At 40.0% G+C, this 26,281-nt stretch overlaps 1 protein-coding gene across 13 annotated transcripts in view; it reads left to right on the forward strand.

Annotated features, from left to right (window-relative positions):
• The window catches only part of CELF2 (CUGBP Elav-like family member 2), a 550,999-nt gene that overhangs the window by 480,549 nt on the left and 44,169 nt on the right, over positions 1-26,281 (forward strand). For 12 of the 13 annotated variants that reach the window (XM_063153712.1, XM_063153708.1, XM_063153706.1 and 9 more), the window contains 4 exons: positions 3,132-3,266; positions 13,660-13,739; positions 18,698-18,856; positions 21,006-21,069. In XM_063153712.1, coding sequence (XP_063009782.1) covers positions 3,132-3,266; positions 13,660-13,739; positions 18,698-18,856; positions 21,006-21,069 — 438 coding nt within the window. Of the gene's footprint in view, positions 1-3,131; positions 3,267-13,659; positions 13,740-18,697; positions 18,857-21,005; positions 21,070-26,281 lie in introns of those variants that run through there. The other variant, XM_063153716.1, reaches the window with a different exon arrangement.

Here is a 26,281-nt window from a genome sequence, read left to right on the forward strand (position 1 = left end):
CTGCCATCCTTTCCCTAAGCAGGAGCACCTGTCCCAGCCTCAGTGCTCTGCTGGGTGAGGTGTGTTTAATCCTCATTTTACAGTCTGTGGGAGAAATCCAAAACACACAGGAAAATCCACAGGCTGGGCAGATCCAGAGGGAAGTTTGCTCACCTCTAAAAGCATTTGACCCACACTTCATGCACTCTGTTGTCTGATTCTCACACCTTGCCTGTGTGGCTGGTAAGAATTCATTTTAGAAAGAAAGAAGGGGCTGGCCAAAAATGCAGAAATAACTCTTGAAAATCAGTCTTATTGAGGTGGAAAAGTATTCCTTTCTCTGTGTGGGAAAAACTCTTTCAGCCTAATAATATCAGATGTTCTATCAGATGGAGTGAAAACATGTCATTTTGATCTTGACAATTGTCACTTTAAATGTTTTTTATGCTGGGCCTCTAGCCAGAAAAAGAATAGCAATTTTCTTAAGCTTCAACACTGATCAGCACTGACTAATGGCACTGAATGCAGAGCACGTCATCATATGAATATGTTTTCTGTACTCTGAGCATTCTTCATGAAATCTGCATTTTTAAGATGTACAGTACACAGAAGCTGGATGTTTAATTTACTATAAAATCACCCTCAAGCTGCAAACCTGCAAATCATGTTAGTTAAATGGCATATTTATAGGTTTACTACCAAAACTGAAGGAGGCCGATAGGGAGTTTGTCGCCTGCTACTCTTTGGAAAATTAAAACAAAGCCTTCTGTTCACAACTCATTTCTTTTGAGTCTCCACGAATCTCTTTGGTTTGAGGCTTTGTCCTGGCACCAAAGCAGGACCCAAGGGACCTCCTTTGGGATGCTGTGGCAGGCATTTGTCCAACTTAGCCAGCAGCTATTTTTAAAAGAGAGTTGGAGCCTAGCCACCCTCAAGGTAGACCTGCACACTATTTCAAGCCTAAGATCAAATTTAAACTGGTTGCTACTAGCTGACACAGAGACACAAAATAAGAGGTTCATAACACTGAGCAGAAGGGAATGCTTGGAAACGTGCTTGGCACCAAGGCTTCACCCAGCCTGACCTCAGTCTGTGGTGTGGAGAATCCAGGCCTGGCAGCCCAGCTGGGCCCCTTGTCTCAAAACCTTTCCTGCACTATGGCCATAATCTGTGGCTGTTGTCGAGGGGACAGGCTGCCAGAGAACTTCCTCAAAGAAATTGCTCAGGGCAATATAGGAATTGTCTGCAGCTAGGTTATAGACATCTTTCCACCAGCAGAAGTGTCTGACTGCACTCCTCTTGTAGCTGTGAGAAAGGCAATTCAGGTTTCCCACCATTAAAATAATATTTAGCAGCATCAAGGTCAGCTATATATTATGAATCAGATGTAAAGCTTCATAATAAGACATATACATATATATATAAATATTCCAACTTGCAGGTCTTATTTGCAATCACGCATATTCAGCTCCTGATCTGTATATAACTGGCTCATGCCATGCATTCATCGTTTCTTAACCCTTTCTGGAGGGTTCACCTGCGTGTGGAACCTCAATATAAAGTGTGAATGAAAATGTTCAGTCTTGAGGAATCTCTGCTGAAGAAAACATCTTCCCCTGGGTGTTAAATTCACACCAATTTTCTTGCAAGCTTGTAGAGTGAGAAGCTAGGATTGCAGGGGCTGGTCTCTGTTTTGGGCTCTGAAAAATGCATGGGCTTGGTGCTTGCTTATATAAAAGCTACAAATACTTTTTAAAGTCAGCGATTTAAGGAGAAAATTACTTCAAACACTTCTCGTGATCAATAAACATGAACCTCTTCCTGTTATTCTTGAAATTATTAAATGCACTGAAAATGTTGAAGTATAACAGACATAAAATCCTAGAAAAAAATGGACGCAGTTCCTTCTTCCTCAGCTGCAATTTTTTCCATATGACAAACTCATACTAATACAGGAGACAGAGTTAAAGAGCAAGGGAGGATTCTTTCTTTTTTTTATTGGAAGCCCAGAAATGAAAATACTTCATTACAAAAATAATTTGCACAATAATAGAAATAAGTAAGTGCACTGCAGACTCTCTGGAGTAAAGCTTTCCTTCCCTCTTTGCTTCCCCACAAACCCTGACAGTCTGCTCATTAACAGGGAATTGGATTTACATGCCATTTCCAGAGAAGAAGAAAGCACTGGTGTATGTACTGTATAATGAGCACTTAGATTTTTGGTTTAATATAGATGAGTGGGTGCCTTAACATTAAGTTTTTCCAGAGTGAATTAAGTTTTGATGACCTCTTTCATTTTTGACAAGAGTCCCTAGCTTTAGACCTGTAAATTTGGGTTTGATTAATAGGGCTGTGTGCATCCTGCTGCAGCAGTCCAGCTTGTGCTGGTGCTGGTGACAGTGCAGGCAGAAAATATTCTACCAATAATTCAGGTAAAGCACGTTTTTCATGGTGGTTTTTTGCAAACTCAGCATCATTACGCATCAGAGGGTGTTCAGGTGATGTCCTGAATTACGTCTTGTGTCCTCCTGAAGGGCAGAGGGCTGTGGCACTGAAAAAGAAAAAAAAAAAAAGCAGAAAAATTTAATGCATTCTTTTTCCAGAGCAGTCATTGCACATCTGCCTTTCCAGTGCCGTGCATTAAGTTGGCTGAAATTGAAAGCTCAGATAGGAGCTGCTCTCAAAACATTTCTCAGGAATATTTTTCATTAGCTTGTATCATTACATGCACAATCCCTTCTTCACCCTCACCCCATCATGATTTCTTTCACACATGAGGGGGATGAGGGAATTTATCTGAATTAGAATCTATGCAAAGATATCTTTAAAAGTGTCTCTAACGGAGGATATTTTCCTTTTAGAAGCTGTGAAGGGGAGGTGTATGCAGAGTGACTAAGACAGCCAATTAATATGTTTTATAAACAGCAGGCACCACTAAAAAAAAAGGAGACAGAGAGAGAAAAATGAGATATTTGGGGTGGGGAAGGAAGGGGGGAAGGGAGGTTGTAAGTATAAAGTGTTTGCCTTAGGACTTGTCTTCAGTTACAGAGCCAGACTCACATGACTGGAGCTTGGTTTGATGTGGTAATGAAGCATTGATCACAGCAAAAAGATGAAATGGCCTTTGCTCATTCATTATTTTTATCTTCTAGCTGTGGAAGACAGAAAATTGTTCATAGGAATGGTTTCGAAGAAGTGTAATGAGAATGATATCAGGGTGATGTTTTCTCCGTTCGGCCAGATAGAAGAATGCCGAATCCTCCGGGGACCAGATGGGCTGAGCCGAGGTGAGTGTGCAGCCTGTAAAGTCTCTTTCCTTAAGTGCTAATTGGGAGCTTTATGTCACAGCCAAGGTAGGCAGAGCTGCTGTCTGCAGCGAGAGGTTACTCTGTAATACGTCCCACGTGATGAGGGTATCCCACGTGAACTTTTCACAGCGACTGAAATTATCACCTTTTATTTCCAGTGTCAGAAAGGTCTCGGTGCCAACATATTAACTTGTGTTATCACCTTGTTTGTCAGCTGGAAAAGTTCCTTTGCACCCTGAGAAAACACCCTCAGCTTTCTGCTCTCACAAAATCAAAGTTGCTCCCCTGACCCCATTTCTGCTTTGTAGCACAAGGCCAAAAAAAACCACCTAAAAGGACAGGACTGTAAATGACTGCTTGAGGGCATGAAGGGTGATGGGAACTGGCCCTCGTTGTAGCACTATCTCCTCCATTCCTGTGTTTTCTGTAACTCTATGCAAAACATAGGTCTGTTGTAAGTGAGAAACAAAGAGCTTACCCTGGACCTGAGAGCTTTGCCTGGACAAAAGTTTGTAAAGAGAGTTTTTAAACCTTGCGCCTCTACCACAACCCAAAAACCAGGGCAGAGGTGTTAAGCATCAAGAGTGGTCAAGTGGCCAACCTGAACTTGGAAATGAAATGCTGCACAGATTTCAATAACCAGTGATCCCTTTTGAGTGCAAAAGTACCTTTTAGGGAAAGGCCTTCTGAAAACCTTTTGAAAAGAAAGATAAATGTATATTGATGATACAGACTGCATCTTAACTCCATGGTAGGTGGACTTGAATTTATTCTCAGAGCATGAACCTCCTCAGAACATCAGCGCCAGGGGTTGCTGAGTAGAAAAGGAAATAAGGATAGTCCCATCCCTCAGCGCAGGATTATGCTGTTGTAACCTGTCACAGCCATTTAATGGCACAGAGAGTAAAGTAATTTTAATTGTGGAGCTGTGAAAAACATCACATCTGTAGGAAAAACAAATACATAGAAAGTACACAGTTTATGCATTTTATTACATTTTCAAAAGGCACAGAAAAAGGTAATAGATATGCATATCTATTTCCACTTTGCATATAGATATGAGTATCGATTTAGATTTTTTTTTCTTTAACTTTGGATCTATTTGTTTCTAATAGACAATAAGATACACAAAATTTTGTGCAACAATTTGTGCATGGGGGTTTCCAGTTTCTATAAAACATCTATAAATTTCAGCAAAGGAAGTGCAGGTATTCCTATATATCATGGCACTGCTTGGAAGAACGTACTGTACTGCTTCTGAACAATAAGGAATTGTTGCAAAGCCACTCTTACAATAAATAGGGAGCCCCAAGAAAATGAGGTACTTACAATTATGCTTTGTGGTCCCCAAATTTTTGGGGCTGGGATACAGCAGTCCCTTCAGGCAAGTAGAGCCTCACAATCATGGTTTTTGCCTTGGGGAAGATTAGGGCACAGGTCTAAAATTGGTTAAATCAATAAGGAATGTTTACTGATGGAATAGAGTGTTGCCATTATCTTCCTAGACTGAGGCAAAATAAGTATTTCTGATTTTCACTGATTTCATTGTGTGAGCAGCACAAGGAAGGGATGATGGAAGACACAAGTGGGAAAGGAGCTAATTAACTGCTGAAATAACAAGATCTGCACATCAGATGTTTTGAGCCCCAAAAAAAGATTTAATTGACTTGTCAGCATCACCCAACAAAGAAATGGATCTTTCCTGGGATCCATAAAAATCCCACTGCATACTTGCTTTAATTCAACAGACTCAGTATAGGAGCAGAGAAAAGCTAATTATGAAATCCAGCAGAGTAAGAGAGGTTGGTGGAGTGGTTTTGTTCTGCTGTGAACAGCAATCTCACAACAATCAGAGCTGAAATTCCTAAGCCACATCTCCAACGTATCAGGCAGGGCAGAGCTGTGTGCTGGCCAGCACAGCTGCACAGTTACAGTGCTGTTCTCTCCTGCTGGAGGCTGAAGATCTCAGTCCAGGTAGGTCACACACCAGCGAGCACAGCAGAGCTGCATCCTCTGCGCCGCTCGGGTTCATTTCGGTCACAATCACGACTGATATTCTATCATGCCCTCATGCCTCATGCCTTGTTAAACTCGAATTGCTTTCTACACACCCATGTTCACACTTCAAAATGGGTTCAGCTGCGCCAACCAGGTTTTTCAGGCAGATTTTTATCAGCTTCACAAAACCACCACTCCATGAGAGAAGGCAAAGTGTTGTGAAAATGGTTGGTATTGCAGTTGAAATGAAAAGTGCTGAGGGACATCTGCAGAGGAGGGAGCTTGACTGAAAAAGCACAAGGTGAAAAACTGCTTCAGGAGGGAGAATTTACACTGTTGAATCTTTGTAAAGAGCTCCAATCATTAATGAGTTTTAATTCATGTTACCATTTCCAAGATGTTAATACCCTTTTCCACAAACATTATTTATTTACTCATCACCCATCCAGATATGCTTCCTTCCTAGACACAGAGGGGTGAATGAAAAATAGTCACTGTCTGAGGAAAACCCTGACCTGCCATGCCAGAGCCTTCAGGAGCTCAGTTCAGTGCTCACAGCAGTGAGATGGAAATATGGTCCAGTAAACTCTGTTTGGTATCTCTTTTTAATTGCCTGGCAGGTACATCTCATGGTATCTCAGATGAAAAAAGCTTGAACAGTATCTTACTTGGTATTTATGCCAGCTTTCAAGCTTTCTTAAAGAGTTCAGGCAAATAATCTGCATTACCAGCAGATAGTTGCAAGAAATAGCTCCAGGTTACATGACTCAGTAAAACAGTTTTGGTTTGGACTGGGTTTGGGTTTGGATTTTTTTTCTTTAGTAAAGACTAAAAAGGTTTTGGTTGACTTTTATTTTAGCCCATCTACACTACATCAGCAACTTTACCACTGGGAGGGTAACAGTCTGCTTTTCACTCACAGGCAGGATTTAGGGTTGCATTGTACCACATGGGCTCCAGTAGAAAGGAGAAATCCCATCCTGTGGCATCAAGGGAAAATGTAACACTTTGTGATGAGTGTGATATAAGTGCTGAGATAAAGGGAGAAGGGGAGAGAGATGGAGCTCATTGTTTCTATTGTAGTTCCTAACCAAGAGTTGACAGAACTTTAATATTAAAGTCACACTCATTGCTGTCACTACTCATAATGGACTGTCACTTTTTCCACTCCAAATTCCTATTGTCAGCTGTTTGAAAGTCAGCTCTAAAATGAGGCTAAAGTATTGACACAGAGCTCCAGTGGTGCAGCAGTGTATTTTAAAGAAACTGAGACTTTCTTATTGGCTGAGTCATGTTTTCCCCCATTGTTAAGAAATAAATAACCATTGTTTATACCTGTAACTTGCTATATTTCAATCAGCCACAAGAATAGTCAGCAACCATAGGGCATTGCCTTGCAAAGGCTCTGGGATAGTCCCTGTGAAATTAGCTGGCTGGCAGCGAGTAATTCCTAGCTGTGAAAGGTATTAAAAACTAAAAATACCCTGTTGGCTGTAGAGATAAAGAACCCAGGGACCCAACAGCCATGTAGGCTGGCTGCCTCTTGAGCAGGGTTCATGGGATATCTAAAGAAGCTTGCCACTTCCTGCACAATATTCATTATTCAGAGAGAAGGATTCAGCCTGCAGGGTTGTTTAATCCAGCACTTTTTCTGAAGAGCTAAATATGCTTCACAAAAATTCATGATTGTGATATCATGTGCTAAGCTTCATTATCATGAAAAAGTAGAAGTGAAACTGCCTCAGATGATTAAGATTTTAAATCACTCATTGTAAACGGCTTAAGGAAACTTTCAGACCTACTGACTCCCAGCACTGTGTAATGTCTACATGACCACAGATGCCAACACAGACAGCCAGGCAATGAGAGCTGGAGTGTGCAAAAATAGCCAGAAATCCCCAAGTTTGATTTGTAGCTGTGTAGCTGTGCCACTGATGTGCTGCATTGACCATAGGTGAGTTGGTCACTCATCATCTCTGTTATCCTGTTGTTTAAAATAAGGGTACTGATGCTCCTCTGCCTTTGTAAAATGCTTTTTTCAGATCAGTGGATCAATATCTCTGTATCACTCTAGGAATTATTACCATCTGTAATGATGATAAAAAAAATCCTCTTATCCTTATCACAGGAGCACCACATAACAAATTATTCTGCTGTATTGCTAAGTGCAGATTTATATATCAGATACCAGAAAGAAGTCAACTGGGTTAGTAGCATGCACTGAAAAAACCTGCTAATAACATGTAGAGAGAGTTGGATATACCATGAAAATTGTGAGAAAGCTCAAAATGCATTTTTCTACATCTTCTAGGCTCCTAATTGCATGATTTTTTAACAAAACATCGCCAGGCACATGGGACAAGCAAACATTTCTGCAGACATTGATTACAAGGATTGTTTTTTTCATTCTTTCTTTGCTTTAAGAGCAGGTTAGAAATGGAATAGCGAGATACACCATGGTGAGGCAATTTAATTTCTTGAAAATCCATTCAGAACTTTCAGATTCAAGGGTTTTCTGGATGAATTAGTAAAAGAAAATTAGTATTTGCATCACAATTAATTGCAGGGAAGGATAGGTGAGGGACTTTTATGCTGGGGTTTTCTTTCCTCTGTATATTTACTGCTCCTTTCTGAGCCAAAGTAATATGAAGTGCCAGGTGTGGCAACACCCTAGATTAAGGGTTACTTTCTGAATAGTGTATCAGTAAGTGATGGGAAGCAAGGACATGGAAGTGCTGTGTTTTCAATAGCTCTTCAGAAGCACGTCCGTGCCTTATGCCTTTTGCTGCAATGTGGTAACATTTTCATTTTTTCCAATCATTATGGCACATTTAATTTTGTTTTCCCTTGCTGAAACTCTTTTGCAGCTGGGAGGGAAGCAACACATCCAACTGACCAATGTCTCTGTTGGCCTTTGGCCAGTGGCTACATCTCAGATTTCCATTACTGCAGTTTTGCAGCAATCCCTCCCAAGAGGCAATCCTGAAATGAAATAATTTGCAAGAGGCTCTATTCCAACAAGAAGATCATCGAGGCACAGTTAGAGAGCATGGTCTTTGGTACCCATTTAATTCTGGCTTTGTGTAAATTCCACTCCTGAAGTCTGTGCTTTGAGGGTGGGTAATTGAATGTCCAATTAGAAATGCTCCGAGGGAACCATGAACTTCAGGAAATTTAAAATCTACAACCTGTCATCCAGTCAGTAGTCAAATCAGTAGAGCTGAAGAGCTGAGACAGTTACAGGATGTGCCTCTTGTTACCTTTATGTGCCTGATATGCATAAACTGAAGAGCTTCACTGTGGCTTTTTCAAGTTATTTTCTTTAGACTGAATTGTTGCACTTGGTCTCAGACCTGTCATTGTGTGTCTTAGGTAATACTTAACAACCAGATATCCCTACAGTAAACAATTTGATGTACAATTTATTTTGTAGATTAAATGTTTTTTAGCCACCAAGACAGATTTTTGTGTGATATCTTCATTAGAAGGCTGTTTTCCAGGATGCTCTTTCCTTCAGACTGCGCTGTATTAGCGCAGGAAAGGAAAAGGAAAAGTCTACTTTGCAATCTTAGCTAGAAACATTTTAACCCAACTAGAGCTTATTTTTATCACACTTCAATTTCCATAGCTTTTTATTCAAGCTTTATCTTTTCTTTAAATAGAAGCTTTCATCTCAGAGGATCCCAACTACTCCTTGCAGGAGTATTTGGCAGCTTTTCACTTTTGTTTCTTTACAGAAATTGAAGAAAAACCTGTTTACAGTGTCCCGGGAAGCTGTGGTGCAACCATTACAGCACCAGCTGCGCAGCCAGCGCTCTGAGCATTACGCTTGCTTGGGTGGCTTTGGAAATCTCTTGGGTCTCCTTCTGTGTCAAAACTCTGGTTTTAGACTTCCAAACAATGTCTCTGCATTTTGCATCTCCCTTTGGCTTCACTTTAAATCCTCTGGTAGAGCACAGTGGTTTCACAAGGGAGGTTTCTTGTGTAGGTGTGAACCTTACCTGAAGCTTCCATAGATAAAAATGTTCTCCTTCATTTCTCAGTCAGGAGTTGATGTTGTATTAGGCTGTGCAAGAACTCCTGACTGAATGTTTCTCAACACTTCTAGAAAAACCTGAGATGAGAAGAATCACATGCAGCAGGAGCTGAAATGAGGCAGAGCTGAGCTTTTTTAAATATTTCAAATATTCAGTCACTCCAGCAGCAAGCCCTAGGTTTGGGATGGCCAGGATCAAGGCGGAGATCTATCACATTTGACTGCTTTTTCAGAATTCTCATTCAGTTTGTGGTGGGAGAGGGGTAAGGAGTAAGTTTAGATGTTCTCCCTGTGAGTTTAGATGTTCTCTCAGCCAACATGGCAGATGTGATAAAATTTCTCCCATGCCAGGGCTGGGTGCCTTACTCCAATTCTGCCTGCAGAAGGAAATTACTTCCAGCAGCCTTTCCCCAGTAACTCATTAATCTGCTCTAGGGGGTGAGAAGGCAGCCTTGAAGAAGCAGCTAAAATTCTTAGATCTTCTCTCTCCCTCCTCTTTCCTTCTGTCAGTGATTCCTGACATTTTGAAACCAGAGCTGATAAATAAGTGCGAGGTGTCTTGTAGGCTGGCTGTTTTTACAAAACTATCTATTTTTTGGTGTAGCTAGGTAGCTGGGTGTACAAACTGAAGTTATTTCAAGCCATTAGCTATAGAAACATCCCCCTCTCCATATTTCCCCTCCCAGAGATTCCACAGCTCCAGTAAGAAGGGAATGATTGGATATCAGGACTCGGTGGGGTAGAACAGAAATAGTTTGCTCGTAGCTGTGGGTTGGGAAGACCTCGCTCCATGGCATGCCAATCAATGCCATGTTTCATAGGGTGAGGTAAGAGGCCATGGAAATCTTTCTTGTTTCCTTGCACCACAAGGCATGAAATCTGATTAGTCCTGTCCTCTTCTAATTGTGATTTACGGTCCTGAAGCTGGCAGTGTGTTCCCAACAGACCACCTGCACCCGTGTGACACAGTGAGTGAGAGAGTGCTGGAAAGGCTTTTCCCAACCCTTCAGAAACATAAAGAAATGAAATCCAGTGTCCTTGAATTACTTCTGATTAAATTCTAGGTGCCCAACTAAACTATCTTCCTCCAGTGCATATGTGCCCCACAGAGGATAATCAAGGTCCTGCCATTGACCATGGCAGCAAATACAAGCATTTCAGAACAGCTTTTTCTGAACACCTAAAATATAAATGCAAAGTGATTGAGTTAAATAGACCAAATCCTATGACATAGACTAAGCTCCCATCCAGTGTGGCAGTCTGGTCATGAAGGAAAGGAGTCCATAGTTCACACATAATAAAATAGATATGATCTCATATTCCACGCACAATAAAATATATATGCACACACAATAAATATATAAATGTTGTGTGTGTGAGTGTCCAGGCTTGGTAGCTGAAAAATAACCCTTGAATGTGAATACACGTAGTAATGTCTGGATGGTTAAATTAACAAATGGTTAATTGGGGCACTTGATGGCAACCTCTTAAAGTTTGGGTTTTCAAATAATTCAGAAACAACATTGTGTACTGAATTTTTGCCATGTTATTGAGGTAAATTGGAAATTTACTGTGGAAATGGCCACTGTCTATTGGTGGGAAATGGCCTGCTGAATGGAGATAACAAGGGGACTTAACCTTGTAGCCTCTGGCTGGCAAACCCTAATTAAAATGCAGCCCCATCCTCTCTGTGGAATGCTGCTTCCAAATGCTCATATTCAAGCTGCATAACCTCATTCATCAGGCATTCCCCTTGCCCAAAGAACAAGTTTCTTTCAAATTGGTACAGAGATCTGCTACAAAGCTCTTTTTGCTCCGTGACAAAGGCAACGAGACCCATGCAAATGGTTTTGGGCTGAGGAGTGAGGAGGAAGACTTTGCAGTGGTGTTGGGCACTGAAAGTACCCAACAGCTGAGCCCTGTGGTTAAAGAGAGAAAGCTCAGGGGAGGGAAGGGGCAGTCTGCTTTATCTTGAGAGGAATGCAGCTTTATTTCTCTGCTAATTCACATTTCTTTTGAGACCTGCTAATTGCAACATCTCTCAGTAAGTTACTTACAGCAGAACTGCTGGGGAGAAATTGTGATAAATGCATAAACTGTGTCTTACTGATTTTTGTTGACATTTTACATGCTTCTCATGCATTTGAAACCTCCATTCAGTAATTGTCACTATAGTACACACTCCTGGATAGTGAGAACCAAAGTGACTGAAGCAGTTTCTTGACCATTATCAACAATATTATTCAAGGCTCTGCATGGGGTTCCTTGCCTGCCCTCCAGTATATCTCCATTTGTGCTCATCCCCCACTGAATTTGCAAGACAAGAAATGAATAATGCTAATAACAGAAATGGTATTAAGAGAGATTACTTTGAGACTGATGGTAAATTTGGGCCTCTTTAATTTTAGTGCACAGCAGCAAAATGGAATCTAGGAGAAGTACTGTATATTATTTACTCTTCTACTGCACATTTTGTCTAGATTGCTGTACAGAAAGCTGGTTTGTTACATCATATTCTTTGACAGAAATATGTTGCTGAACAAGACTAGTATAGCATTATGTAGTGTGGCTAAAGAGTAGTGAGACATCATCAGCTGTTTTGTTACCTAAGAAATACAGAAGGTCACAATGCTGTGGTGAAGTTTGGGTAAAAGAATTTTGATTTCTGATTTTATGGTGCTCATCTATCAGTCAGAGCTACATAAGCCAGTTTAGGTTCTTTTGAATCAAGGGCCTTTACATTAAAGAGAAAACAAATACCGCATGATGCAAAAATGCATTGACTTTATTTTCATGACTAGATGTAGTGCTTTTGGGTAATGATCAGGCATTGCTTTCTCTTACTGTTGTTTGATTAAAATGTGAATACAGTCTTGACTTGATAATCTTACCAGGTACACACAGAGCTAAAAAGAAAAGGTATTCTATGCCTCAAATTGATTTGCATAACCTAAACAATCTGTTGCTTGCTGGATTGCAAAATGGTTTATTTTGCCCATTGGCCACAGGGGCAACAATATTGTATTTTTGATGCCAGAATGTAGCTTTCATGCATTAGCTCTAAAATGACAATATGCTTTAGCCTCTCAGTGCTTAGATCTGCTTCATTTGGAAATCTTTTAAGTAGTAATAATAATAATGTTTTGAGGAAATTGAGTGGAACACTAAATTATTCTCTGAAACCTAAGTTCAAACTGTGCAAGGCTAAGGGAGCTGAAAATCAATGCACTTTTAAAGTCATTAGAGATCACAAGTGAAATAAGTCTGTGTTGCTTTAGCTAAGCTTTTAGTGTGCCATGGTATTATTACAAAATCAGCCTGAATCTGCATTAATTTCACAGTCTTTTTCTTTAAGATGCCCAAGGGTGCATGAAGAATAAAATGTAAATCTCAGGAGGCAATGTTTTTATAAGCCAAAAGGGCAGTGAGTCATGCACTGAAAACGTTGACCTGCACCATGCCCAGTGTAGGTATGGCTGACAATAGTAAAAGGGTGGAAAAATAGCCCAGGCATTAGCCTACTGGCTTTTCATTATGATTTTAAAGGCTGAAGAGGTGAAAAAAAGAGTGATTTTTCCAGTTATTCATGCACATAGCTTCAGAATTGTTCAAGCTGGCAGTAGCTTTCATGGATCAAAGAATTATACTTGTACCTAGTACTCAGAGAAACAAATACCATAAGGATTTTTATTTTTAAAATGTTATTTTCTTAAATGTTGAGATTCCACTTACATTACTGAATTTGTCTGAGTGTTTGCACAAATAGTCACAGGATACACAGTGGTGTTTTTCTCATTCTTATTTGTATGATACTTCTGGGTGCATCACAGTAATTTGTGATGTTATAGACCCCTTTATTAAATTCTCAGTTCAGCTGTCAGTGATGCCGACATTTATTCACTATCCACAGTTTACCTACACAAAAGCCAGAGCAAGCAATTGTTAATGCATGGTCTGAATAGATTTAACTATGCAATCCAAAGGCTACATAAAAGCCTTATTTATTTCAAACCCTGTGGCTAAAGAACAAAAACAGTAACAAAACAGAACAAACAAACAAATTTTAAAAAAGAAAAGACAAAACAAAGCAAACAAAAAATTAAATAAAAACCCTTCTTGTCACCCATCTCCACCTAATTTTTTTTCTTTCATCTATGGTCAGATTAGCAAGTCAGCACTGTCAATAAATAAACTAGAGAAGTTGTTTATTTTTATGTACTACTGAGAACAGTGTCGTCTTGTGGCCGTTCTCGTAGACTGTGTTGGTTTAACAAGCGTCCAACCCTTTTGTCTTGTTGTTTTTTGTCTTTCCTGCTCCCTGTCCCCTTGTTCCCACAGGCTGTGCGTTTGTCACATTTTCTACAAGGGCAATGGCACAGAATGCAATCAAAGCCATGCACCAGTCTCAGACCATGGAGGTACAGTACTGTATCATTTGCCCTTTCTTTGTTTTCTTTGTGCAAATGATTGCGAATGGTAAAGCCATGCTCTCCTGGATCAGATCAGACACATGACAATCACAGATTCAAATTTTTTACCAGCTCACTCTACCTGTCTTTGTGAAGCTTTATTTTTATCAATCACGTAAAAGAGCACAATGAGGCTGCTGTGTGGTATCCAAACACGGCTCTCAATCCTATTTTCAGTGGCATTCAGCAGAAAATATAAAAGCTGTGAATACCACTCCTCAGTTATACTCAGAGTATCTCTGATGAGTAAATTACCTCTATTTTTAACACACGTTCCCCCTAAGAAAAATCTTAGCTTCTTTTAAATAGATTTCTAAGTGTTGCGGTTTGCACTGCTCTGAGAAAAAGCTCAAGAGATTTAACATGGCCACACTGAGTTACTAGTGCATGTGTTTTTCTGCAAATAGAATCTCTTTTTAAGTTAATATTATTTTGCCTCCTTCATGTAGCCAATAAAAATGCTAATGATGACAGAGCATATCGGAGTGTGGCACTTCCTGCAGAGCACCATCGTGGCTGGCCCCTCACAAGCAACACTCTTTATTCCCTTCCAAACTGCCTCTATGGCCTCGTATTTTATCGTGATGAGCAGCTCAAAACTTTAAACCAGTTCACTCAGTGAAACTTCAGCTGCTGGCTAACGATCTGGTCACTGGAGTGGTTATTGAATGCCACAGCTTGTCTGGCAATCTCAAAACTTTTTTCAGTCTGTGATTTTTGTCATGGTCTTTCAGAATTTTGCACAAAAAACCGCACAAGTATGAAATCTTTACTTACTCTGGATCTTCTAGCTTATCATTGGAGAGTGCATGTTATACTGTATTATGTATACTGTATCTTCGTGTAGTGATGATTTTTCTCAGAGGTGGCATTGATGTTATGTGCACTTGTTTCTTTTTTTTTTTTTTTTTTTTTTATTTCTTTTTCCACCAGGACCTTTCAATTTATTTTTTTTTATTTTTTATTTCTCTCAGTGATTTTCCTTTGCAATGCTCTAGTCTCCCAAAGCATGCTGGGTGCTAAACAATCATTATTGCGTCATGTCGTTGAGCTGCTTTGTGTAACGAGCCAAGGGGGGACACCAGGGGTGGGAGGGTGGACAGAGGACAAGGAGGAGGAGAAGATAAAACCCAAGCCAGTGCATGAAAATGTCACTAACTGTTTCCTGTATAGTACAAGTAATGATATCAGCATTGCAAAGCTGTTGTCTTTCCAAACATCACGTTTGAATTTGGTTGAGCTTCTTTTATAATCAATGTGTTTTCTTTTCAGTGCAATGCATTTTTAGACCCTGGGTATACAGTTTTAGTTGAGAATCTGCCAATGAGATGAGAACAAATGAAATTATCTTTACTAGAAAGCTGCTTTTACACAGTCTATGCAGTCTGATAGTATACTGTGAAAAAACTGCCACTTTGAGTCTCTGCAATAATACCTGTAGTAATTTGTCTGCCGTGCACTGCTCCATTAATTCAGATCTATATGTTTGCTGGGTTTGATTCCAAGTAAAAAAGAAATGTTTATTGGTAATATTGTGTTTTACCTATATTTTCCATGTGTTTTAATGCATTTTTCCATCTAGCAAAATGAATTTTACACAGCTCTACTTTTGAAGATGATAAAATAAAGACATAACACCTCCCAGACAAATTCTCCCACTCCTCTTGTTGTATGCAGCACTCCAAAAGAGGCTGCATTTTTGCAGGATACTCTTAATGAGATTAGTTCTGTAGAATAGTTACTCTTGGATCAAAATCCCTCTCAACACCTTTAGAGCCATCATCAATGAGATCCCCAAATTGGCAAGGCAATTGCAGATAGTTTGCCCTTTGAGCATCTGGGTCTTTGCATCAGTTGAGCTTAGGCTGAGTCCCTTCTTGGAAAGAAGCTCCCTCTCCGTGGAGGAGGGACTCAACCTGACCACAGAAAAATGTGAAGGCAGCACCAGCTGTTGGGAAGAAAATGGCACTGAATGGCATGGAAATGTGAAGCCATTGAATGAGGAAGGGAGATGCACCTTGTGTTTGTGCTGGAAGCTTCCCCTCAAGCTAGGGAATAGAAGTGCATAAAGCAAGAATCACCCCGTAGGCAGGGAAAAAAATATTCTCACTTTTGCCAATACTCTTCTAGTGGAAAGTTAAAGTGGGTTGACTGGTGTTACACGTCAAACCTCAGCCTGAAACAGTCATCTTGGACACTTTGGTTTCATGTTATTTTGCAAATAAAAGTGGGCTTAGGGGAAGATACGTAGTACACAATTGCATTTCAACCCAATTACTACAGATTTTTCCCCTCTTTTATTATTTTCAGTTCTTTAGCATGCATCATTGACCAAAATGAATTTTCAAAGAGGGCTAAGAAAGAACAATGGGGTTGTTAAGTCCAGATAAACACGTCTCATAGAATAATGCATTCTCTTACTGTTCTTTCCACCTGACTTACTGACCTGGTTAAATCAACTGATTTTTAAAATATAATTGCTGCTTTAAAGTGCTCTTCTATTTCTTTTCTGTGGAATTTTTTTGTTTGTTTGTTTGTTTAAGTCATTCAAATGCAGCACCAGTAGAAGACACTAATTTGTTATCATGGAGTAAATTTGATACAACAATAACAATCCTTTTCTCATATAGAGCCACTTGCTAGATATAATCTCAGTCTTCAGAACGTTTGCTTTCTTGAAAATGATGAAGTGATGAAATATAGAGCAGACAGTGAAAAAATGAATTATAGATTCATAAATTGCAGAGATATTGTTTTTATACAATTTACTGACATTTAAGCATTCATAAATATGTCAGCTGTAGTGTTGAATGCTGAACGACCAAACTGAAAACCGAAATAACCATATAATATTTCTTCCTTTGATACTCATTTCTATTTCTTTGGAAATATACTTGATTCTCCTGTACATCCAGGCAGAAGGCAGTACATTCCAGTTGTTCTTAGCCCAGTGTTACCAATAATGTTATTTGTAGCTCATATAAGATAGAAACAGCTTGCTTTTTTTTTTTATTAGCTAAACCAGAAAAATCTCTCTCACATCCTCTACCCGCTGGCTCCTTTTTCTTTCTTCTTTTTTCCTAAATGATCTTATTTTTAATATTAGTATAAAAATCACTAGAGAGAGGTAATTGTGTAACAAGCCAACTCCTTCATAATCTTTATTTGATTGCTGGAGTGTTATGGATCTCCTTTCTTCTTCACTGAAACACTAAAAGGCATTTTTACAATGAAACACACAGGAAAGGAATTGGAGGTGGAATAATAAACCACAAGCAATGATTTTCTAAGATAATTCTAAAGGAACAGTGTTGATGGAAGATTATTATTATTATTATTATTATTATTATTATTATTATTATTATTATTATTATTATTATTATTATTATTATTATTATTATTATTATTATTATTATTATTATTATTATTATTGCTGCAGTTTATTTCATTATTTTATCTGATGATTGGGAATATTTTTATCACTTTTCCTGGTGTGAGGTTTTTCAGAGAAAAGGTACATGGCTGCTTTTTGTAACTAACTGAGCACAGGAACTTTTCTGAGGATGTTCACAGTGTTGTGAGAGCAGCCATGGGAAGAGTAGGTGAAGTAGAACCCTGCTCTGTATCCCTCACTACACACTTTGGCTCAAGCACTGCAGTGTTTCTTGGACTTGAGTCACTTATCACTCCTGCCATTGTGTTCGCATTGAAGTTAGACAAGAAATTAGTATAACAAAGCATGGCAAGGGAAGTTATTCATTGGATGCTCTGAAGTTGAAAAGCAGTATGAAATGGATTGACAGACTCATAAAATGCTTGAATTAATTTGAAGAACTGAATCATTGCAGTATATAGCTTGCTTTCTTGATCTGAGAAAAATTAAGACTTGAAAGGTTAAAATATGAAACATTTCTTAGCAGGGAAAAAAACAGAGAGAAATCAACAGAGACATCTTTCATAATCCCATCTCATTGCCTCAGTGTCTTTGCCCAGGAAAGCCCAATTCGAAGTCCAAGGGAAATTCCAGTTTACCTCAAAAGTCCATTTGGTCTGTGACCTCCAACTTCTTCCCAAGGGTCCCTCAGCCATGGGTGAGGAATAGGCTGCAGACCAGACCTCTAGCTCTTTCTTACAGCTTCCCTATTTCCTAAGGCATCTTACAGCCTTGCCATACCATGTAACAAGAGGCTGATAGAAGCAATAGAAGAAGTGGTGTCAATCAGGAATGGGCTGCTATCACCAGAACTAGTCCCTTTTGGTCTGCATCCTGCCCTTTGTTCACATCTCAAGGGTGCTTGGTACAAAGCGTGCCCGGGCGCGGACCGCAGGTGGGTGAATTGACCAGGGCTCCTTGCTGTGAACAGTGCCTCGCTGATGTAAATGGGTGCTGAGGTAAATCTGCTGCTCCCAGTCTCTTTAGGGTGCACACACCAGCTGCACTGAGCCTGATGGCACAGCCAGACCGTGGTTGGCTGTGTGGTCCCTGGCAGCACGGAGGTTGGACACCTCTCCCTTTGGCGCTGCCTCGGAAACAGACTGCAGACAAAGCATCGCGTCCATCTCATCAGCTGTGAAGCTTAATTAAAGAGGACTGGTACACTTTGCTGTCTCTGGCAGCAGTTTTGATAGCTGGAAGGAAAAGAGAGCCTGAGGAAAGGTGCTTTATAAAAAGACCTGGGGAATCAATAATTTCTCCATAGCCTCTTTTCATAAGAACCTGAAAAATCTTAGTCCTTACCAGTGACAAAGAGAGGGTGAACAATCTGGCTGTGCCAGGTGACAAAGAGAGGGTGAACAATCTGGCTGTGCCAGTGCCAGAGGCCCTACAGGACATGGCTGAGCTCACGAGGTGAGGGTGGCCTGGTGTGATTTAACCCTTCTGTCTTTCCCAATCTGTCCAACCACAGGGCTGCTCTTCGCCAATCGTGGTGAAGTTTGCTGACACCCAAAAGGACAAGGAGCAGCGGCGTTTGCAGCAGCAGTTGGCTCAGCAGATGCAACAGCTCAATACTGCCACTTGGGGAAACCTCACAGGTCTTGGAGGACTCACACCACAATATCTAGCTGTAAGTTCACTTCAGAGGTGGTGGCTGTATTATGCTCTATTTATTTTAGGACCATGGTAAATCAGTTCTACTAAACTCCCTGCAGTAAATTGCTAAATTGTCCAGGATACACAGTGAGTTTTCTTCTGGGTGTGTTTATCTGCAAAACAATTCACAGATTCATAGAAAGGTTTGAGTTGGAAAGGACCTTAAAGATCACCTAGTTCCAACACTCCATTGTAAATAAAATTTTATTCCATTAGTTTATAGGGGGTTTTGAATGCTAGAGTCTGGTTTTTGTAGCTGGAATAAAATTAAAATTCTTCCTTAGGGGAGGACAGATAGGCAGCTGAACTCTGTAGAGGCCATATCCATATGGTACAGCCTCTAAACTAGAATGTTGTGGTTCAATCATCAAATTTCCATATTTTCATTTGGAAATGGCTTTTGCTATAATGCACAATGCTGCCAATGCTAAACATGCATGGTTCATATCCCCTCACACAGAAAGTGAATGTGGCCAGGAAAAGCCATAAATTTAAAATGGCCTTTTCCTTAGTCCATTTGTAAGATGAGAAACAGGTGGTAGCTGCTGTCCCTGCTGGAAAATCTGGAATCCACAGCCATATATCTTTGGTGCTGGATGGCCAAGAGAGGCTCCCCTTCATCACAGCTGAAAGGGAGCCTCTGCCTTTTGTGCCTTTGGAGCTGGGAGGTCTGTTTGAGGAGCTTTTGGATAACTTGGGGGTTCCTCATGGTTCCAAGTGAGACAAACATAACCTCACCAAGTACAAGGCCAAGTACAAGGTCCTGTCCCTGGATCAGGGCAATGCCAAGCACAAAAGCATGGATCAAGAGCAGGCCTGAGGAGAACTTGGAAGTGTTGGTGGATGGGAAGCTTAACATGACTTGTCGATGTGCACTTCCAGCCCAGAAAGCCAGACACGTCCTGGGCTGCATCCCCAGCACTGTGGGCAGCAGGTCAGGGAAGGGGGTTCTGTCCCTCTGTTCCACTCTGGTGAGACCCCACCTGCAGTGCTGCATCCAGCTCTGGAGCCCCCATACAGGAAAGACACAGGCCTGCTGGAGCAGGTCCAGAGGAGGCCACAAAGATGGTCAGAGGGTTGAAGCACTTCTGCTGTGGAGAGAGGGCTGGAAGAGTTGGGGCTGTTCAGCCTGGAGAAGAGAAGCCTCTGGGACCTTTGAGTTTTCCATGCCTGAAGGGGGCCTCCAACAAAGCTAGAGAGGGCCTTTTCACAGGGGCATTTAGTGATGGGACAAGGGGTAATGATTTTAAACTGAGAGAGGGCAGGTTTAGTTAGATAAGATACTCAGAAGAAATTCTTGCCTGTGAGGGTGGTGAGAGAGTGGCACAGGTTATCCTGAGAAGCTGAGGCTGCCCCAACCCTGGAGGTGTTCAAGGCCAAGCTGGATGGGGCTCTGAGTGACCTGATCTAGTAGAAGGTGTCCCTGCCTGGGACAGGACAGTTGGAAGTGGAGGAATTTTGAGGTGCCTTCCAAACCAAACCATTCTATGATTCTATGAAATTGATGTGCCCGTATATATGTATTGTGTATATATAAATACATCATTTGTGTGCATACAATGTTTTGATACAGTGATATAAACAGCAATTTACCCGGCAATTAAAAATATATATTAGTACTGAGGTTGGCTAATTAATGCTAAGATAGGCTAAATTGCTATATATACAAATCCCAGTCTAATGAATATCTGTGTGCTTGATTCATACAGATAATAAAGAAAAAACTGAATTCACAGGGGTGGGGAAGAATGGACCATGATTGACAGAGATGAGTTATGGTAACTACTAGACTACAGAGGGTTGTAATTAGTCACACTATGTTGGTTTAAATAGATTTAACACCTGGTTGTTAAAAAGAATAAATTGATTAATTGTTTTAAAGCAGCCATGTTATTGAGTTTCCCTTGTGTCTCTGTGTTTCTTAATAGAGATTAGACATTAATATGGATTTACAGCATTGACTCTAGGGATGTTCATTCCAACAGCAGACAGAAGCAAGAGACTATATAAATGTAAAGGAAAGCAGAAATATTCCAAATGCGAAATGATAGCTCATTTTAGTTTTATCTTCATTTGTTACATTACTGTCAGATAGATTGCTGTGCTGTGTTGTTCATTTGCAGCTCCTGCAGCAAGCAACTTCCTCCAGTAACTTGGGTGCCTTCAGCGGCATTCAGCAAATGGCCGGTGAGTTAAAAACCCTTTCATTTTGCTCCTGCTATGTTTTGTGTTCTCAAGCTATTGAATTCTGTACCTCTAATAATCACATTGTCAGGGGGTGGGGGGCGTGTTGTGTATTAAATGTGGCAGATGTATTGGCAGGGGACAGCTCACGGTTCAGCGTCAATAGAAACACTTTCACCCCTCTTTCAGAACTGAAATTAAACCCAGTGCTCCCAGGTTGTGCAAACAGTTTGTCTTGCATTAGTCACCTGCCATTTGGCCAAAGTAACCAATTGTAAATTGCAGGAGAGCTCTTAGTCCCTGCAGCCGTATCCTGCCCTATGAAAAGTGTCAGGAAAGCAACAGCAGGATTACATTCTAATTTCCAGTGAGATTTCTGTGTCCTGAAAAATCAAATTAATGGCAGCCCTCAAACATTTTAATAATATGTGGTGAGGAAAAATGTTCTGACCTTTTTAATGAAACCCAAGATTACAGGCCTACCTTCAGTATGAATTTTCAGGCTCCTTTTATAATCACAGAAAATTAACTGGGTGCCTTTTTGACTTTGGAACCCTAGTTGGCAAAATTACACAACAGAGGTTTTATGTAAAAGTATAATCTTCAGTCTGGAGGAAAAAAAAAGAAAGAAAGAAAAGGGGAAAAAAGAATCAAAGTGTGAGCGGATTTGAAAGCCAGCTAGTTGGAGGGTTTCTTAGTAATGAGCTGTGTGCCCGTAGTAACTGATGTGTAGTGATTAGCAAAAGGTCATTCCCACTGTGTGACCTACCATGCTGATATCCTAACTTAACATGATGCTAGAGAAGGCAGCATGTGCAGTAAATCAGAGCACAGATGCACATTATGCCTGCCGTGAGGAACTGTTAAAAAGCTTTTTTTTTTTCCTTGTTACAGGGAAAAAAAAAAAAGAAAGAATCACAAAACCCCTAAATTGCTACATTAGTTTATTTTAATCATGAGCCCGCTGAATCAATGAAATACAGCATTACGCTTGCTTCATTATCACAAAACAAGGGCTAAAATATTCAGAAGTCTTTATGAGCCCCATTTCTCATTCTTTTTTTAATCCTGATCTTTTGCTGCTTCTGGTTCTGCTTTGAAGGAAACCTGAAATACTTTAACAAGTATATATATACCACACTGTATAGCTATACCCCACAGGTATTCTTTGCTCAATCGTTATATTATGCCATTATTGCAGTGGCATCAGAGAATAATGTGAACCTGCTGTCTGACAATATAAATTGGCCTACAGATGACAATATCTCTGAATTATTCTCTCTTCCTCAGACCTGCTGGCAGTGCTTGCTGGTTCTATTATGTTACTCTTGCAATTTAGTGGTTTTTTTCCATCAAAATAATATGTCTTAATATGATAAACAGAACAGAGCAGTTCAGCAACAGTTTTATACTTGGGAATTTTGGAAGTGGTTTTGAGCTCAAAGATTATGTTTTAATGTTTCATATTTGGTTAGGTCTACAGAAATGAAAGAATTGGGACACTGAGGAAAAATAATGTGATATCCATTGCTTTATGTGCACCTTAGAAGTTTTTGTTGCCTATTTCTCACTGTTAGTGTAGATTCAGCTTTGTTTTCAAGAACTGTTGAAACTAAGGATTTTAGTCAAGTATTTCCAGGATGAGCTTTCAATCCAGGATGTGATTTATTCTCTGAAAATCATATGGTCTTGAGACTGAAAGAAAGTCATCTTAAGAAATCATAGTGGCACATCATTGTTACTCGAGGGATATGCTTTTTTCAACTGCAAATTAGATTGCTAATGCACTCATCTATGGGATAATTTGATGACTGACTGCCTCTCTTGGAAAAAAATGTATTTTATATCTTATATTCATGTTATCAAAACAGCTTGAAGTTTACTCCTTTCCCCAAAACATGTGACTCGTAAATCTTTATGTTCAAGGTAAAATTAGTGATACAAAATTGTTCTCCAAGCTGCATCTCTACATGAAAATGCCAAAGACTAAGCACTATTTCATTGTTAGAACTGAGAGTTCATGTCCTCTCCTTGGAAATCAGGCAGTACCATGTCATGCAGTGCATCTGGTATTAACAATTTGTATATTATGTTTCGTGAAAGGAATAGAAAGTACTCCTGTGCCTGCAGCAAGAGCTTGCATTACCAGCTGAAGCTATCTTTGAACATTTGTGAAGGCCTAGAGTTTTTTAACTTAAGCTGTACAGGTTCATTTCACAAAAAAAGAATGTAATATGTAATTCCATATTGCATGTAGTTTGCCTATTAATATAACATTTCAAAGTGAGGAATAAAATCCAGACACAACTGAGTGAGGTGCTAAAGAAGATCCATCACTGCAGCTTTCAAGTTCTTTGAACTTTGTGTTTGAGGGGTGCAACTTTTATCCTTGAAGTCGATGGGTGTGCTTACCACGTAATTCAGACACTAAAACTTTGATCAAAAGCCACATGAGCCATTGAAATTCCACCCTTACCTCCATGTCAGGGCTCTAACATCTCTTTTGTGCTTAAATCTTGATGAAGTCACGGTTTGCTACATTAGGACTTCTGAAACAGCTACCTCCTTGTACAAAATTAGGGCCCTTTGGATCTGCAAGTGTTTATTTGTGCTGCTAAAGCTTATGCTGTCTCTGCACAGAGCAGAAGTGGCACAGCACACACCCCACTGCACATGTGAAGAGTTATTTGCTATGCTCAGTATATTATTTCTTAAATCAAAGCAATTTTCTTTGCTAGCAGAGCAAAGACACTGCTCTTCAGTGTGCAGTTTTAAATTCCCTTCCCCTAATACCATGCCTCAGACTGGTTAAAGAAGTTCTTACATTGAAAAATCAGTGTGGTTCTTTGATTTTGGTGAAGGGAGTGGGATTTTTAGGTGTTTGTGATTGAAGAGTATTGGAGTTTGCGTGGTTTTTTGCAAGCTGGGAATATAGTCCAAAGAAAAATGGGGATTTTTCTCAAGAATTCTCTAACATACAGGTATTAATCACTCAGCATCAAGTGTAAAAGTGAGCACTGTTCTTGCTGCAGCAGCCAACTGACCCTGCTGTACATACAGCATTGTGAGAAGTCCAAGCAAATCACAAAACTGGTTTAACGAAAATTTGAGACCCTGAAATTTGAGAGACAAAAAGCTGTAGCTTGCAATTTAGCTTTCCAAGCTTTAAGGTTCCATGCCTAATTCTGCACTTTAGTTTTATCTCGTTTCTATAGAAAAACGAGATTTTCATGAAATCATTCTAGTTCATTAATCAAGCCAAAGAAAACAATGTAATATTTTGAGACTGGCAATAAAGTTGGGAGAGCTGGCAGTGGTGCCTTTGGTATTACAGTAATCCCCTGCTCTTGATTACAGGCACTAATTCTACCTTGCCAAAGTCTGCTCCATTGTCCTGTATAAAACATGCAAGGACATGCATCCTTATGAGTGTATTTCATAGAGAGCACTTCCTCATTTTTCCTCCCCTTCTCTGATAACTTCTAATCCTAATGCTAATTTAAAGGCAGTGTTTCCTCCCATGTTTTTCCTCTCATGTGTTTCCTCTCCAGCCTCAGTGCCTAGCCTGCATTTTGTCTTTGGGGAGGGCTAATAATATAGATGAATTACATTATGTGGTTTGATTGTCTTACTTTAAAAGACAATGTAAGCTACATTAAATACTAGCAACCTTTCAAGCAAGCAAAAATTCCTCCTTCAAATACATACAAATTGCATGGGAAGCTTAGTTCAAAGGAGATTGATGTTGCTTGAATGTTTGAATTGAATTTGGCTGGCACTGGAGCAGGTCCTAAAAGCTGCAGTTATTCAAACCAACCTGCCTGTTTAAGAGCTTGGAAATTACAATACAGATAGTGTAAAAGGAAGTTTACTATTGCTAGGGTGATTGTAGAAAATATTTCAATGTTTTCAATATTTAAACAATGCACAGTCTAGGAAAATTTTCTACAATCCAATAATGTCAAATGTTTTGGCAGGAACAAATATTGGTTCATACAGCAATATTTTTGTATGTGTGACCATTCAAGACATAAAAAAATGTACAGTACTCATAAAAAAAACAAAGGGCTTCTCTTAATTTCATTGAATAGACAGTGTATTTTGCTTTCTGGAGTTATACAGGAGGGGAAACCATGGAGTTTTCTTTTTCTTTCAGGTCCCTAAGCCCTTTGCAGCTGGGACTTTCTATATTTTTCCAATGTATATATTTTCTCCAGTGCTGTCCAAGTTCTCTCATAGTTTGGTTGCATTTTGGGTTGAACTTCTGGCCCTTTCTGAGCCCTGCTCCATCCATTCCACCCTTCTTCCACTACCCAAGCCAGATTTCCTCCTGTTGCAGAGTCTGTACGAGCAGATGGGTGAGAGAAAGTCTGTGAGGTTCTGCTTTCTGAATATTTTCCTCTAATTGTTGGATTGGCTCAGTGGATCTGGAGGGACCAGTTGGAAGCCAGGACCATCTGCACAGAAGCTCTACACTTCTGCATTGGCCAAAGGATCCTTTATATCCTCTGACTATTCCATGGCTTCGTTCCAGCAAAGCCACACAGAAGGAGGATTTCTCCTGCTATGACCTCTTTAGGGATATCATATTAAAAGTAAAGGTCACTGAGAAACTGTTTCCAGCTCAAGGGAGATAGCTGTTTCTTAAAGATAACTAGGAGTTTTCAAAATGTTGACCTCAGGGACCAAAAACATTCAGCTTTTGTAACACTAATTCCACTGAAAGTCCTAGTTATTTTAACACATAAAATTAGCTTTTTTTTTTTTTTCTTCTTCTTTTAACTAATAAATTAAACAACTCTGTTTAGCATTTTTGGAGAGACAGAGTTTGCAGCAAGTGAGCCTGTTCACAATCCACACAGTGCTCCTTCTCAGAGGAAAAGGAGAGGCACCTTGAGAGGAAAAAGCAGTGCTCAGCAGTCAGGAGATGTGCTTATTCAGGTGGTAAAAGTGCACGATGTGCAAGTTTGGCCAAGTCTGGGCACAATATCTGTAGCTCTGTGTGGGTTTTCCACAACCAGCAAATGGAGGGTGAGGGGGATTTTTGTTGCCTTAGCCAGTCTGTGGATGGAATTCATCCAACTGAGCCTCAGTAGTTTGCAATGTAGGCATCCCATCTCCCTGCAATGTCAGTGAAGAGGGAGTCACTCCCAGGCAATGATTCATCCTACCAAGGCTGGGGTTAATCTATTTTATGGATATTAGGAAAATACTC

Source organism: Melospiza melodia, chromosome 4 (genome assembly GCF_035770615.1).
Source record: "Melospiza melodia melodia isolate bMelMel2 chromosome 4, bMelMel2.pri, whole genome shotgun sequence".
NCBI classification, from domain to species: Eukaryota; Metazoa; Chordata; class Aves; order Passeriformes; family Passerellidae; genus Melospiza; species Melospiza melodia.